This window comes from Perna viridis, chromosome 3, assembly GCF_037379345.1.
Source record: "Perna viridis isolate PV_CMFRI_1.1 ecotype Kerala chromosome 3, ASM3737934v1, whole genome shotgun sequence".
In the NCBI taxonomy this organism is placed as follows: domain Eukaryota; kingdom Metazoa; phylum Mollusca; class Bivalvia; order Mytilida; family Mytilidae; genus Perna; species Perna viridis.
Window position 1 is genome coordinate 11226380 of NC_142447.1, and position 16496 is coordinate 11242875.

Genomic DNA, 16496 nt, shown 5'->3' on the forward strand with positions numbered 1-16496 from the left:
TGGTTTTCATTATATCAATAATGTATCATATATGTGTATTGTGTACAATAATCCCTATAGGGTGGAGGGAGTATAATTATATTAATAATGTATCCTATGTATAATGTGTACAATAATCCCTGTAGGATGGAGGGAGTATAATTGCCCATAGTATTTTTTTCATAAAGATTCATTCACTTAATAGTCATTAGTGTTAATGTCCGGATATCATGAAAATGCTTGTTCTGGCCACTAATCCCTGAAATCCAATCCCAGCATCCTTTTGTGGTATAATGGCATAAATATCCATACACATATACTAAAATTATTGTTCGGACGTTACGGATGACGACGTCGAAAACGACGACAACGTGATACCATTATACGAACGCAAATGTTTTGCGGTCGTATTTTTTAAAGCTTACATTTATATTAAACAAAACAACAATCAAACCAAGCTTCATGAAATTTGCTTGAAAGATATTGTGCAAATATGTATGACTTAATTAAAAAAAAACCTCGGAAACGAAAAATCAAAGTGAAATGGAAGAAAATATGAAGTTCCGAAAATTTCCCCTTTTTCATTATCGTCACCTTGAAACTGAGAAATAAGCGCCTGGAACGAGCAGATATATCGACAATATTAAAAATTAAAATAATAGTTTCCAAATATGCCTTGTTTTTTTACATCGTTTATATGCTAAAAATTAACATTCGGTTCATGTCAATGGTATTTTCTTCTAGGGTAGGGGTTGCAATTTTTCACCAAATTGGTCTTAAACAACTCAAATATTTATGACTTGGGCACATTTGAAAGCTAAAATACTATATAAATGTATTGTATCATAGAAAATCTTGTTTGAACTACGGTATTAAGAAAAAATGATAAAGAGAGAAAATATGAAATTTTGAAAATCCCCTATTACCAATTTTATAAAAATTGTAATCTAATATAAGCACCTGAATTGAATAGGCATGTTGGACACATCATTGTCTTAATTGTGAATGCTTTATTATAAGTTTTATAGTGTCTGTATGCTGTGAATGAGAATTTTGTTTGGTGTTGAGACCAGTTTTCTAGGGGTAGGGGTAATACTTTATACTTTTTCAGAAAATATTTCATGAAAATTAGTTTTTCGTGGTTTTATTATGTAGGAAATTGAATTACCCATCAAATAATACCAAATTTGAGACGTTTGGTTGAGCAAGAACTTGTAGTCGAATTTATGCGACTTTTAGTGGCCGGGAGAATCGAAAATCCCATTTTAAGCTCACCTTGGCTAAAAGGCCATGTGTCAGAGTGGTGGCCGTTGTCCTTGTTGTTTGTCGTCCTTCGTGAACTTTTTTAAATCTTCTCTGAAAGCACTGAACAGCATTAATTTGATATAACTTGGTGACAATTATCCTTGGCAAGTCTGTTCCAAAAAATTACCCGTTATGGCCATCGCCAAAAAAACACTTGGTCGCTGTTACTAAAATTAGAACATAGAGGTATCACCATATATTTTGTTTATATCTCTAAAACCACAACAGATGGAAGACATCTGTGCCGTCTTAGGCTCTTTGGTTCTATCTTCCGTCTATCTTCCCTCAAAATTTCAAGAAAATCGATTTTACTGATTTTAGAGTTATTGCCCTTTTTTGCAAATTTTACCTTTTCCAGTTTTCACCTATTATTCAGAAAACAAAAGCAGATTGATGATTGATGTACATTGATAAAATGTTCCGTACTTTAATAATTATTTTCGGTGCTAATTTCAGAAAAATCTGTTGACCCTTCTTGGACTTATTGCCCCAGAAAGTGTCATTTTGACCATTTTCCTTGTTTTTCCCTGTTCTTAATAAAAACAATAGCAGATTGATGATTAATGTAATTGTAAAATATATATATGTAAAAGTATGTAGTATCTATGATTAGTGCAAATTTGAGGAAAATCTGTTTATTGCATTTTTTAATGAGTTTTTGTTTTTTGCACTTTTAGCCTGTTATTCAATTAACATAAGTAGAATGATGGTTAATGTTTAAATGTTCAGTATCATGACAAATATCATCTGTGCAAATTTGGACAAAGATGTTTGACCAATTAACAGGGTGAGCGATTCAGGCTCTTGAGAGTCTCATGTTGCAATTTTTGATTAATTCTGACTCGCCACAAGTCATCAAAGGAACCACAGAAGTATCAACAGTGAAAATACTAAACAGAAAATGCCAAAAAGCCATTTTTTTCACTGAAGCATAAATACTGCGGGGCTTTTGACACTGAAGAATTTGTCAATTCAAGCGGTTTTTCTGTGAGGTAGGTGTGCACATTTTTCATTTTACTCCACAACCCTAAGTGTTACCGCATCCTTTTTGGTTGTGGCAGACAGATTAGATTTACAAGGCATATGGACAGAAACAAGAGGCTCACAGGAGCCTGAATCGCCCTCCTGATTATTGTTTTGCTTTTCAAGGGCAATAACTCTAATAAGGAGTTGTCCGACAATTTTGACTCAAAGACATTGGTAGGACTTATCATTAGGATCATTTCAGCAATTGAATGTTTCTCTCATATCTATTAAGGTTTTCAAGATATTGGCTGAAAACTTAAAACAATAAGCCATTTTTCACCTTTCAAGGGCAATTACTTTAACAAGGAGTCGTAAGACAACTTTGGTCCATTATAGACCTGTGAATAGAACCTCAAGAAATATCGACACACATTGTGAATAGATCTACAGGACATATCAGCAGACATTGTGAATAGATCTACAGGACATATCGGCAGACATTGTGAATAGATCTACAGGACATGTCGACATTGTGAAAAGATCTATAGAGCATATAGGCAGACAAGAGATCTAAAGGGTATATTGGAAGATAATATGATTGGATCTACAGGGATACGGGCAGACAAGGAGAATAGACCTACAAGGCACATTGACAGACATTGTGAATGGACTTACGAGGCATATGTGAAAACAATGTGAATAGATATACAGGGATATGGGCAGACAAGACGAATAGATTTACAAAGCATATTGACAGACATTGTGAATAGATCTACAAGATATATAGGCAGACAAGGTGAATAGATCTACAAGGCATACTGACAGACATTATGAATTATAGATCTACAAGGCATATAGGCAGACAAGGTGAATAGATCTACAAGGCATATGGGTAGACCAGACATTGTGAATAGATCTACAAGGCATATGGGTAGACCAGACATTGTGAATAGATCTACAAGGCATGTAGGCAGACAAGGTGAATAGATCTACAAGGCATATAGGCAGACAAGGTGAATAAATCTACAAGGCATATAGGCAGACAAGGTGAATAGATCTACAAGGCATATTGGCAGACAATGCAAATAAATCTAAAAGTCATATGGGCAGACAAGGTGAATAGATCTACATGGCACATGGGCAGACAAGGTGAATAGAACTACAAGGCATTTAAGACAGACATAAGGTGAATGGAAAGACCAATTAGCAAAACAAAAAAAAAAAAAAACAAAAAGAGAAAATGGTGGGATTTTATTCTCTGAATTAAAATTCTCATTCAAATAAATGTCAACACATTAATTTTTCTTTATTTTATTAATTTTTAAATGTACTTTTTTTCAATTTTATAATAAGATATATACAAACATACACTGTATGGGTTGATGAATTACCTATAATACTTCAGATTTAATTTCCAGCTTTGATAGCACCTTTATGCATATAAAGAATGAATTGTCATCTCTTTTTCAGACTGGCATTAAAGATATTCATCAATAATTATCATTACTGAAATATTATACCTTATATATATGAAAAATTAACCCAATAGTTATGTCTAATTAAATTGGAAACTTATTCTAGATCTTTCCCTAGATGAACTTGTGACCCCTTTTCTCACTGCATATCAGTTTCAATGTTTAAAAAAAAAGTATGATTAGATGAAATTTATATATAATTTCATTCATTATTAATAACAAGTAACCAAAAAAGTTCTAAATATTAAAATTTTATTCATAAATTTAAAAAGAAGGTAAATGGTGTAGGTTTATATAAAATGAGTACTTTGTTTACACCACATGTTGGGAGTCATTTCACACTTTATATGTGACATAAATACTGCTTATGAAACAATAAAATCTATAACAATATAACAAGCATTACACTATAAAAATAAACATATTGTCTTATAACAACAGAATGATAAGAAATGAAATGAAAATTGTAACAAAATGAAATGGTGCATTAAAAATGAAGATTTACACAATCAGAAGAATATTCTAATTTTGTGTCAATAACATGCAGATCTGTTCATAACAAATGGGCAATGAAAATGTTCACATTACATTTTAGTTTATGCCTTTTTTTAAGAAGAATAAAAAAAAGTTGAACCAAAGGTATTGATACTTACAAAAAAGTGGAATATTTAAGTACCAGTTCATATAAAATTCAGACACTACCTATGGTAAGGTGATGATTCATGGTGTAGAAAAACCCATGGATCTGACGATGTTTTTTTGGTCTACATATACTTATCTTTATGTGACAATAGTCCTTTCTGTATAAAGATCTGTACTTTTGAGAAAATTACATTTTAATCTCCCAATAAAATTAAACCAAATCAAGATAGATAACTCTTGCAAAGTGCTTATTTCATGTACAATCTATAAAAATTGTATTTCAAAAGCACAACCCTCAAATGAAAAACTAAGACTGGTTATGTGATCTAAAATGCTTTCTGAAAAAGAAATAAAACTGAATCCGGTTGGTTTTTGACATGCATGAATCACCTGCTGTCTGATTTTTATAAAGATACTACTTAAATGTATAATAACACCTTTTACAAGTTCTGTGTCACCTACTGAATTAAAATATTCAAAAAGTTTTTTTTTCAAAATGAATTAAAAAATTGTCATAAAATATTGGTCACTTATCATAGTTATGAACTATCATATATAGAGACCTGCATACTGGTTTTGATTCAGACATAATTTAATCAGAGGGGTTCAGGGCAACAACACAGTACTCCCTTTTAATATTTTCTACATTTTCTAACTTATCAATATCATTCCAAAATCGAAACTACATGGCCCTTTAAGTTACACTACAAAATAACTCTTATATAAAGGCTGAGTAGTTCCAATTCTTTATTCACTGACAAGGAATGCATGCATTGAACTGTCAATGTAGAAAAGTGGTGGCCTATTACCTACGCTATCAGAGCAAAAAAGTCAAAAAGACCCTTCTGATGACAAGAGTTCTATTTGGACAGTGATGTCTAACTATTAACACAACAAAAAACATCTTGCCTTGTGATAAAAAAGATTTGATAGTAGAACATAAACTTGTCTTTTCTGCACCAAATGTACAACTCATGCTGTAAATGTCAGTAAATACTTATACATGGAAAAAAGAAAAAAAGAAAATATTGAACAATAAATTAAACACAGAGTACCGAATTCTTGCCCAAAGTGCCTGCTGACATCAACTGCACTTCATAGTTGTCAAGGAAATTGTCGGCTACTTGCATTGTCTAAACCCCAGGTCTGAATTGTCTTGAAAATCTAAGAATGTCTTAGATAGAAATTAGGAATACCATAGTAGCATATTCTCAATTACTGATGAGAAAATTTAAAAATTAAAACATGATTTTCAACTTTTAAATGGATATCATATTCAATACATTGTGCAATAAGTTTGATTGTATTTGTGTACGTACACATTTATAAATCTACATAAGATATATATACATAAATATATATAGCAATATGAATCCTTATCAATCGGTGAAAAAAAGATGGTCATTAAAACATTCATATTGCTGACAGAATTTTCCACCAATTCATTTGATTCTTAACATCATAACGTTAAATAAAATAGTCCTTTTTTTCTAAAAAATATAAATCTGTAAGAGTAATTAAGGGAACCAAGATTCTAGCGGAAATCAAAAGAACATAAAGTAGAAATCTATGCAAAAGAATTTTTAAATCAAATTGATAAATTATAATTTAAGAAAGTAATATACACATCAACATGAATTGAATGGGAAAAATGTAGTAACATATATCTTAGATAAATCAAAAGATAAAACAAAAGGGATGGATGAAACAGGTAGTTTTTTTTTCTTTGAAAAGATGGTTTCATAAGTGATTTGCAATAAAATATTCTACATGTAGTGATTGACACAGTCTTGGTTTGGCAGTATAATCCTATAATGTACATGTATTTACAGAATGGTGACAAAATTATGGTTTTAGAATTAGTTCACCTCAATAAGAGGTACCTAGCTGACCAAGTCTATTAAGCTCTATCTTTTTTTTGTTTTGTTTTGTTTAATAATTTTATTTCAATTGAACAATATGGTTGTTGACTGTTGTGACCAAGGGACAAGGCCATTCATTTTGTTGCTATTTCAGGACCAAAATAAATCAAATCTCAATTATTTTTTTTTTGGAAATTTTCAACTACTTTACTCTCATCCAGTATTATGGTTTGCAAGTCTGTTTCTAATATAATCTTCAATTAAGGAGTTTTTAGTACTACTGACTAATTAGTATATTGTAAAAAAAAAATTATCATACAATGTATAATATTATCTTTCATTTGTTAATAATCATAATAAAATAAAAAGCTCATAATTATTTTAACTAATCATTGTCCTTTTAAGTCCCTAGTAAACAACCACATAGCACATATTACACTTTACTATTATATACTACTAAATGTATGGTCAACCAGGCACCAGTCTGTAAAGGGAAATAATTGTTCCCAAATCAGATTAAAGACACAGCATAGTCACACTTTCTGTCACCATTTTAACCAATGATTCTTCAAGCTAGGATGCCTTCAAATCAGTGAGATCATATAGAAGCACATGGGTAAATACATAAACACACTATTATATAATGTAACTTGGTTACTCATCATTTTCACATCCCTCCTTTTATTTCAGGGTAGTGGCCAGAGAAAACCATGATCCTTGCGTTAGATAGCATTTTTCAAACTTAAGAAGATTTCATTTGCAAAATTGTATTCTACATTTGAATTAAGATCACCTTTATTATACCTGGCTACTACCCTGATAACAGTTAAATGTTAGATCTCATAATATCTATTTTTAGATACAAATGATTAAGTACATAAATCATGCTGCCCTATTGTGAATTTCATTCAACATATTTTGTTTTTTTTTCTTATACTGGCATTGCTTTCAAGAAAGTCATTGCTGAAACAAAAGTTATCAAGTTTCTTTGGCTCACATGTTTTGGCAATCAGATCAAGTGTTTACCTTTTTCTGATTTTCGCTATTCATTGTTTAAAGAATTAATCAGATTTTTTAAAATCTCCAAGCCTTATAGGTTTTCCATCACTACTGCATTTCTTCCTTTGGAAAACTGCTTTTATGTACATCTATGTACAAAAGTATGTACAAATAAAATAGCACTAATAAAAAAAAACTGGCAGTAAAATTTTGGAATGTGTATGTCTGTCTTTATCACAAACATTGAACACACTTAAACAACTGGTTCCAAAAAAAAGGCCATCAGTCATTGTAGCTGGTCCTTTTACCTGGTCCCTGTAAACTTCGAACACCATTATCACAGCACTTTGTGTGCAAAACTAATAACAATTAAAAATCCTAACTTTTCTTCACTATACGTAGGTTCGGTCAGGAAGTGGATTAGTTAAATTTACAACTGTCTTTGCAGGTGCACCTCCATTTGGAAGGTTAGCGTCTTTTGGTGTATAATTAACCAGTAAGTTTAATTGTTTTTGAGAATTATTTTTCTCAAGGTCAGCATGATTGACATAGCGTGGTTCCTTGTCCACAAGTTTATTGGTATGGTTTTTTGTGAGAGTTCCATAGATTTCTCCAACATCTGGAGGCGTTTGCTCCCTCTGACGACATGAATGAACTTTATACCCAGCAATGAAACTAAATATAGATGACAGTACAATAGCACAAACAATACCAATTGCTGATTCAGCAACTGAAATGGAAGGTCCTTCTCTTTCTTTCAATGCCTCCTTTGCTGGTGCTGAAAAATAAAGAAAAATCATATGGTTATGTAACCCTTTTTATAATAGCGTGTGAAAATATTCTCTTATTAGTTCTTGCATGCCCTATTTTCTTTTAATGATTCTTGTAATTTTGTGAATTATTTGGAGATAACCAAGATAACTTCACACTGATTTTTGTCTTTATATTCCATGCTTACTTTAAGGACACTCAAAATAAAATTGAAACTCAAGAGAAAATCTTTATAATTAAATAAAGAAAAATATCAATATAAATAAATAAATAAAAAGTAGTTTATATAGACCATATTGAGATCAAAATGAAATTAAACAGATATTGAAGGAGGTAGACCTAAGATAAGGGACATAACTCTTGAAATCAGTGATATGTTGTATCATATTCAATTTCACTATAGCCTATCAAGCTTTCATCTGAAACAGAAAGAAAATCAGTCCAAAACTTTTATGCTTACATGAGATTGATGTAAGATGCTGAATACAATCATTCCAATGATTTGTAAGAGTTGTGTTTCTTACCCTAGGTCTACCTCCTTAATTCATACAATCTAAAGCTTAGTACTAATTGTTAAATTGTAAAATAAACTAAGATGTGGGGGAAATGCCCATAAGAAAGCCAACAAAGTAATGTAATCAACATGAAAGCACAGTTAAGTTTCCAACTCAACTAAAGACTAGCACTTAACAATAAGTTTTTATTGGTTTCTTTAAACTGTTTACCAACTAAGATCAGTCAATATAGAAAATTATCACCATAAAAAAAAAACAAGAACATGGAAAACAACCAGTGAGCAATGAGACCTCATCTTAACATTGTGTTTCAGCACACACTAGTTATGGGAGATGCACAGAAAATCCTAGCAATTCCAGATACACATCCTTGAAAAAATTATAAATGAAACTTGGGCATTTCATCAGGTATTAGTATCTGTATATAATTCTTGATTAAATTTGTATTTCAAACAAGAAGTTATCTTAAATGTATGCATAAGAATTGAAAAGGAGAAAAATAAATATTGTAAGGCCAACAACACATCAAATAGACCCAGAAAGTGGGGACAAAGGTTAAACTAACAATTCCATGAATATATGTTTAACACATTAATTTTTGTCTACAATTTGTAGAAGAAAACATGACGTTGCATGAATTGCCTGGCAGAGATACCCAAACTTCTACTGGAAGTATATATTGGACTGCACCCAAAATAGCTTACAATGTTTGCTCCATCTATATTAAGCAACACACCAAATTTGAAACCTATCCATCCATTGGGAGCTGAGATAATTACAACGAAATTTGGACAGATGGAAGGACAGACAAACAAGTTAAAATTCTAATATACCAACTAATGGTTGAGTGGCGGTATAATAGAAGGTTCCCTACAACTTGTATAGACGACCTAACCTTACAAGTTGTACAATACAAACCAGGCTTTATTAAAAGCTAGCTTTACTAATATATACTGCTATCTTGACAAAATATATTTGAAATAAAACAAACTGCACAATAAGTAGGAAAAAGCAAGGTGCAAACAAAACATACATCTAGCAATAACAATACAAGGTGCAAACAAAACATACATCACAGTAAGCATTAACAATACAAGTGATAATGAATGCTTTATGTAAATAAGGCAGTAGGGGTTAAATTAAAAGACAAATGGATGATGAAATGTATGATTTTTATGAATTTGGTATTGGCTAGCAGTAAATGATTTGTTGTGCAGTATCCTTACCAATAGGTTTTTTGTCCTTATCACCTTTAAAAGTATCTTCATCAGGGGAGATAATAGGGTCATCTATAGTAAGTAGATCTCCTAATAAGTAAAAAAAAGGATTTTGAAAAAATGTATTGGGAGTTAAAATTGATAAAAAGTTTGTTTTTGAACAAAATTCCTAATTCTTCCAAAAAAAAAACTTATCCTCAAGAAGAATGGAGACTTGCATGCATTAATGCATAAATAATTATATGTATCATGCTTCATAGGGATTTCCTACGAAGATTACAGTTATAAAGTATAAGATTTAACAACATAAACTGAGATATACATAAACATATAAGAAAGGGTAAAATGCCTTCAAAACAGCTTCAGGCTGCTTCTATCAATGATTTTTAATAGAAAATTAGTGTACCACTATTTTTGTTATTTCACGTGAGTTGTACATTCAGTCATATTATTTTTTATTTATTGATTGATTGATTGAATATTGTATCTTCTGTTAGAAAGAAGCAATATATGGCATTATAACCTCTAATCTTATATGTCATAAACTCTACTTTTACAGAATATAGAAGCATGTACTTCAAGACTAGAAAGAAATAAAATAGGGCTATATAACACATAACTAATTCTAAACAAATGTTTTAGAACAGAAATATATATGAATTTAGTAGCATGGAACAATAATTTATATCAGTGGCAGCCATCATTGATAATCTCCACTAACCATTTGAAACAGAGTCATCCTTGTTTCCAGATGGATTGACATCAATTACTTGGGGTTTACACTTGCAATCGCAAGGTTGAGAAGAAGAAGGAGATGGAGCTACAGTCGAAGTTGTAGTAGACATGGTGGTAGTAGTTGTTGTAGTAGTGTCTGTTCAAAAATGAAAACCAAAACAAAATAAAAACAACATAATAATAACACAATTGTACGAGTATGAAATGAAAAATAAGCAAAATAATCTGTAGGTTAACAAAAATATTTACACTTAAAATATACAAACACATTCATAGAACAGACAGAAAGAACACAAGAGTTACAAAAACCTACCCTCTGCCCCACAATTTTCATGATGACCGGTCAGAATGCTCTCAATTCCTCGATCACTGGCAACACACTCATTGTTACTCCATGAGCAATATGGATCCTGCAGAGCTATACATGATCGACAAGACTTCCTCTCATGGCAACGCTGGAGTGGGATAGAGGCAACATCAGATCTAGATAGGACAATAAGCTTCTTCAAGCCTTTTTTGTTGTAAATCTGAAGGCTAGTGACTGGAGCTTTGTTATCAAAAACTTGGATATCTTCAATGACCACAGATTCAACATTAGCTCCATGGCCTTTGTTGACAGTTTTTAGCACTCTTCCATCATCTACAAAACATTTGTTTTTACTTTATAAGAAACTTCTAATACCCAAAAGAATATTTAAACCATGAATTGTTTATCACTAACTATATTATATGGACAGAGGTGATTTATCAAATCTTCCCAGTGTTCATAAAATTTGATTTTTCACATGAAATAATTTGTTCAGAGTATGTCACCCCAAAAAAGTCACAATTATTTTCTCTTGTGAAAACATATTATTTGACCTCACTGATGGTTTGGAATATTCATATTAAGCTAACTGTTTGAAATACAACATGTATAAACCAAAGATGGTAAAAAAAATATATTATTAAAATCATTATAATCAATAAATAGTCAATGCATAACAAAAATATGATCAATTGTGCAGAGAACCCTAGAAGATTTAACTAGCATGGCATCAATTCAGCACATTCTTTAAATTTTAGCATTATTTGCATTTCTGATCATATTTTGGTTCTTCACTATTCACAATTCATAGGGACAGAGTGTCAGCGAAGTCCTTTATACAAAGACACAGTGAAACATAAATGGATCAAAATCGTTCTGCCAGAAGTGACATGTTGATATATGCAGCTCTAGACTAACAACATATGTTATAGGGAGTCTCACCAAGTCATTATAGGGAGTCTCACCAAGTCCAATTGGTAATGACATAAGTTATCAGTACATTGTAAACTAGGTCAAAAAGTTCCTTCCCTTATAGACAAAGCCTAAAATCATATTCAATACACTTGTGGACCATATTAACTAATATTTTAATATTATTTGTTTTTTTTAGTTTATCTTATTTTTTTAAGTAATTGTATAGTTTATATCTACCTATTACTGCCAATCAGTTTAATCTCAGGTAGATTGTTTTGTTTTATATCAACAGTTGTTGAAATCAAAGGATTGATTTTCTAAGTAGCCTTAAACAATAAAATTTGGCACTCATTTGGTAAGTCTGTTTAGATAAAAAATAAGGATAAAAAAATTCATTAAGTGTATTAAAATATAAACTCATTGGACACTTTCCAATAAAAAAGATTTAATAATGATTTTTACATGGCAACTGTCCAAAGTGATTTTGAATTTCCTATGGATAAGAGTAATAGAAAATCTTTTTCCTTTCACTATGATAATATATATTCAAATATTGTGGTACATCTCCTTTATGTATTGGTCTTAAATTTAATTGAAGACATTTACTGAAGCATTCAATAGGCTTCATCTCCATTAACAAATAGGTAATACTGGACCTGTATTTACATCTTGTCTTTACACTTTGAAAACACCTGCATTCATATGATAATATATGGCTTCAGAGGTAAAAAATTGACATTCCAAAAACTAACAGGAATGATATATGTAGACCATGGAAAATGACTGGAATCTTTTATTGAGCTACCAGGTAAATTCTTTCCTTCAAGGAATGTAAAATGGACACTCCTTAACAATATTTCTACTTTTTTTAGTTCTAAATAACTTGAGTGTTAAATTCATACTAATAAGCTATCCTCACTTCTGTGTTACATAATATATTCAACAAATCTGAGACAATCTTGGTTAAGTCAGTTGAGAGGGAATCTGATTACAGATAAATCATCAAGCTTAGTAGGTTTCAGAAGTGTATGAAATTCAAATGTAATGTTTAATGAATCTTTCTGACCTTTACAAAACAAAAAAAACCCTCAAAAACGTTAAGAAATGATGAGTATCTACATACCAGTTCCAACAAATATAATATCATAATATCTCCTATCAGCAGCATGAACTTGCCAATCTACAGCAATAGCTGTAAACAATGCTCTGAAAAACATAAAAATCTATCATTCAAATAAATTCAACAGGAATATAATGTTTAATTATTATAAAAATAAATTTAAATAAATTGGTTAAAAAAAAAGATTGTAGAAGGAAATATTCGGTGATATTAAGAGTATAAAAATAAATTTAAGGTCCACCATATAATTATGACTAGAAGGTATTATATCTTACTTGATGCCATGCATTGTTAACATTGGGGCTCCACCTGCAGCTGGAACTGCTTTATCCATCAATGTATGACTCTTGATGAAATTCAAAGTCTTGTCACCCAGCTGGTGTGTATCATTAGCACATTCTTCAGGATGGGGAACTGGTGTCTCTTGCTTAGGAACTGACAACCAGTTGTGTGATGGAGAAGTTTGTCCCTTGAATTTTCCTTTAAAGGTGTTTACAATGTCAGAGAAGTGGAATGCACAAACTGCTGATCCTCTAACACTGTTTGGGTGGGTTTGGAAAACAGCATAAATCATGTCTGTTCTATTGGCACTGTGTGTTGTAGACATGTGGTTCCCTTGACCAAAGTTTGATGTTGATTCTGTAAATGGTAGATTGGAGTATTGGATGGAATTTTATAACTACTAAACATAACAAAGAAAATGTTCATAAAATATTTAATCCATGTGCTCTTTATTTTTTATATTTCCATTCACTTTTAAGAATTGTTACTATATAAAAATAACATTATAAAAGATTCAGTAAGAAATTTACTTACGGATAAGATCAAAATGGAAAGGGTATTCCCCTGGTATAGAGCAGTTCAGTCTAGCCTTGAAGAAAGAGGTCCACAGATTCTTCATCAAGTAGTTGCCTCCTTTGTCATTCTTACATACTCTTGCCACCCGAGAAAACACAGCCTACAATAGAAAAGTAGAAGAATTATCTTAAGAACTTCAGTACCAGTCCATATAAAATTCAGGCACAGTACATATTAAAGTGATTCATGGTGAAGCAATATTACTTAACTATTCAATGATCATTTGAAGTTAGCATGCAGTACCTGTCAACATGCATGATTACAATTAAAAATGCTTTAAACTTGAATAGTATTTTGATACATGTGTGAAAGCAACCATTTCTTTTCCTAACATACCAAAAAATCATTTAATATTGGAGAATCACATATATAATGCATAAATAGTTCAAGATATTTACTTTTCCACAATTAATATGTTCTACTGCAGTCTCTCTAAAGAAGAAATACACCTTGTCTCCAATGTTGAAAGAACTCACAAAATCGGGGTCTGAAATATATTAAACATGTATTCAGTAACAGAGTCAAATAAAGGTAGATAAATCTTCCATTAAATACCTAAATGGGTAATTTTTCATTCAAAACAACACATCATCTTCCATTATGAAAACTCCATAATGGTTTATAATTTTTTCCCTTTAACAACATGCCTTAACGACACTATACAGGATCATTTACAATGTGCAATGATATGCATCTTCAAATATTTATGACATTAAATGTCCCTAAGTGCCATTTTACTTAAAAAAATTTTAAAATCATAGCCATCTATGAATATTTCAAGTCCATTTAAACCATAAATCTCTACTTTTAGAATTATAAATGTGATCTTTACCACATAAAAGTCCCATTTATCATTTGAGATAATAACACATCCTTACCATTTACAACTTTGGAGTCGTGTTGTACTGTCCTCACCATATCTCCTTGGTGTATTTTTAGAATTAATGGGTCTCGCTCAGAAGCATCAGCAACAGTGCCAGAGAATAGTTGTCCATTGGTATAAACAGCAGTGCTGTTGTGCATTGGATCAAAAGGACATTTTCCTACCCCATCTTCCTCTGCAACCATCTTAAAATTATTGTTCTGAAAAAGTATATAGCATTTTGGAATGTTCAGATATATAGTTATATAAAGGTCTTTTCTTCTAATTATTATATTTTGAATATTTTTGTTGACTTTTCGGAGGCTTTGCTCATAATTTACACTGTACTGACATGTAAGCTGGTCCGAGTCAATGACACCACCTATTATAGAATTAAAAATACATATATGGTATATATAACATTTCCTTGTTCCTAGAAGGAAATGATATTCTTGGTAAAAAGTGAGGGTTGAGAAACACAATAGGAAATGTTTCAACATACAATTGGAATTGCTTCCCCATACCCTAAATGTGAACTTCATTCAATAAGTGACTTCCTTATCTGAATTAGGTCAATATTTTGCCATGACAAATATTTCAACTTTTAAGTGGGCTAACCTTTATTTTTTAAGTTAAAACAAGGTCATTAGTTTTTAACCCCTGAAATTATTGCTATCAGATAAATGATTAGACAAAATTTACCATTTAACATCTCAGAAAAAACATACATCTGTCAGGTGTCAAAACAAATGTCAACAGTTATCAGTTACTACCATCTGTACACAATACATAATCATTGCAATATATTTTTGTTGTTTTCATTATTGCAACATCTGGCACAACAGCATTGATTTAAAGTAATAGAGCTGCTTGTAGTATCAAGTACACTGTACACTAGTTTGTACTATAAGGCTGCTGTATACGAATACGAAAACTGTACTTAGATTCAGTACAAAAAATAACAGACAACAGAAACTTTGGAGGGATTTTAACTCAATGAAAATACTGTATAATACAACATGTACTTGACCATCTGGTACAATGTACACTAAACTGTACAAGCCAGATTTTAAAGAAATTTACAATTAGGTATAGCATGCACTGTAAAATAGCTTGTGCAATACTAAACCATCAGGTACACTGTACATTTGTTTACACAATACAACACCAGTATAATACTAGACCTTTATGTACAATGTACATTAAATTGAACATGTCAGATTTTTAAGTAAATAATAAGGTACACCACACACTGTACAGGTACTGTTGATAAAAATCATGATCTATTAAGTCAGCATGTAACTACTAGCAATTTACCTTCAGTGCACATAAATTTGTACTTCAACAGATAAACAAACTTTTAATCATGTCACACAGACCTTCATCCATTAATTCTGTTTGTATCATTAAGCTATACCTGGGGTATTCATTTTGTGTCTGTTATATCATTATATACAACTAAGTAAGATACCACAGTTTCTCCACACACATCTAGTCTACCTCCATGATGTTTAACCAGAGAATAAAGAATGAATCTCCTTATTACAATACTTGAAAACCTGCATAATTCAATTCCCAAAATTATTGATGAAAGCAAAATCCCAAATCACTTCTTTTTTTTTTTTTTTTAATTGATATACATTACCAACCTTCTGCTTGGTATAAACTCTACACCTTGGTTTGTAAGCATTGGTACCACACACATATACATCTCCATTATCTTTCTTTCCATATAACCTTATGTAGTTCTGACATTGATCCTAAAATCAGACAAAACATTTCAATAAAACAGATTAATTATTGGGTACAAATAGAAAGAAAATGGTTCTTCAACATCTAATCTATATTAGCTATAATATTCCATGTCATTTGATATAAATATAGATTAACTGCTATTTAGTTTCTAATTGAGTAATACAAGACATAAAAAATGCTGTAAAACAAATACTCAGGATAACCCCCCAGGTC

The 16496-nt window shown here is 31.1% G+C and overlaps 1 protein-coding gene across 6 annotated transcripts in view; it reads right to left on the reverse strand.

Annotated features, from left to right (window-relative positions):
• Positions 1–3545: 3545 nt before the first annotated feature.
• Positions 3546–16496, reverse strand: part of LOC148620993 (semaphorin-1A-like) — a 52625-nt gene continuing 39674 nt past the window's right edge. For 4 of the 6 annotated variants that reach the window (XM_088574957.1, XM_088574956.1, XM_088574958.1 and 1 more), the window contains 10 exons: positions 16178–16288; positions 14545–14749; positions 14065–14153; positions 13625–13766; positions 13084–13447; positions 12812–12894; positions 10780–11106; positions 10453–10602; positions 9741–9821; positions 3546–8006 (listed from right to left, as the gene is read on the reverse strand). In XM_088574957.1, coding sequence (XP_088431083.1) covers positions 7621–8006; positions 9741–9821; positions 10453–10602; positions 10780–11106; positions 12812–12894; positions 13084–13447; positions 13625–13766; positions 14065–14153; positions 14545–14749; positions 16178–16288 — 1938 coding nt within the window. In that variant the 3' untranslated portion in view covers positions 3546–7620. The remainder of the gene's footprint in view (positions 8007–9740; positions 9822–10452; positions 10603–10779; positions 11107–12811; positions 12895–13083; positions 13448–13624; positions 13767–14064; positions 14154–14544; positions 14750–16177; positions 16289–16496) is intronic. The other 2 variants (XM_088574961.1, XM_088574963.1) reach the window with 2 other exon arrangements.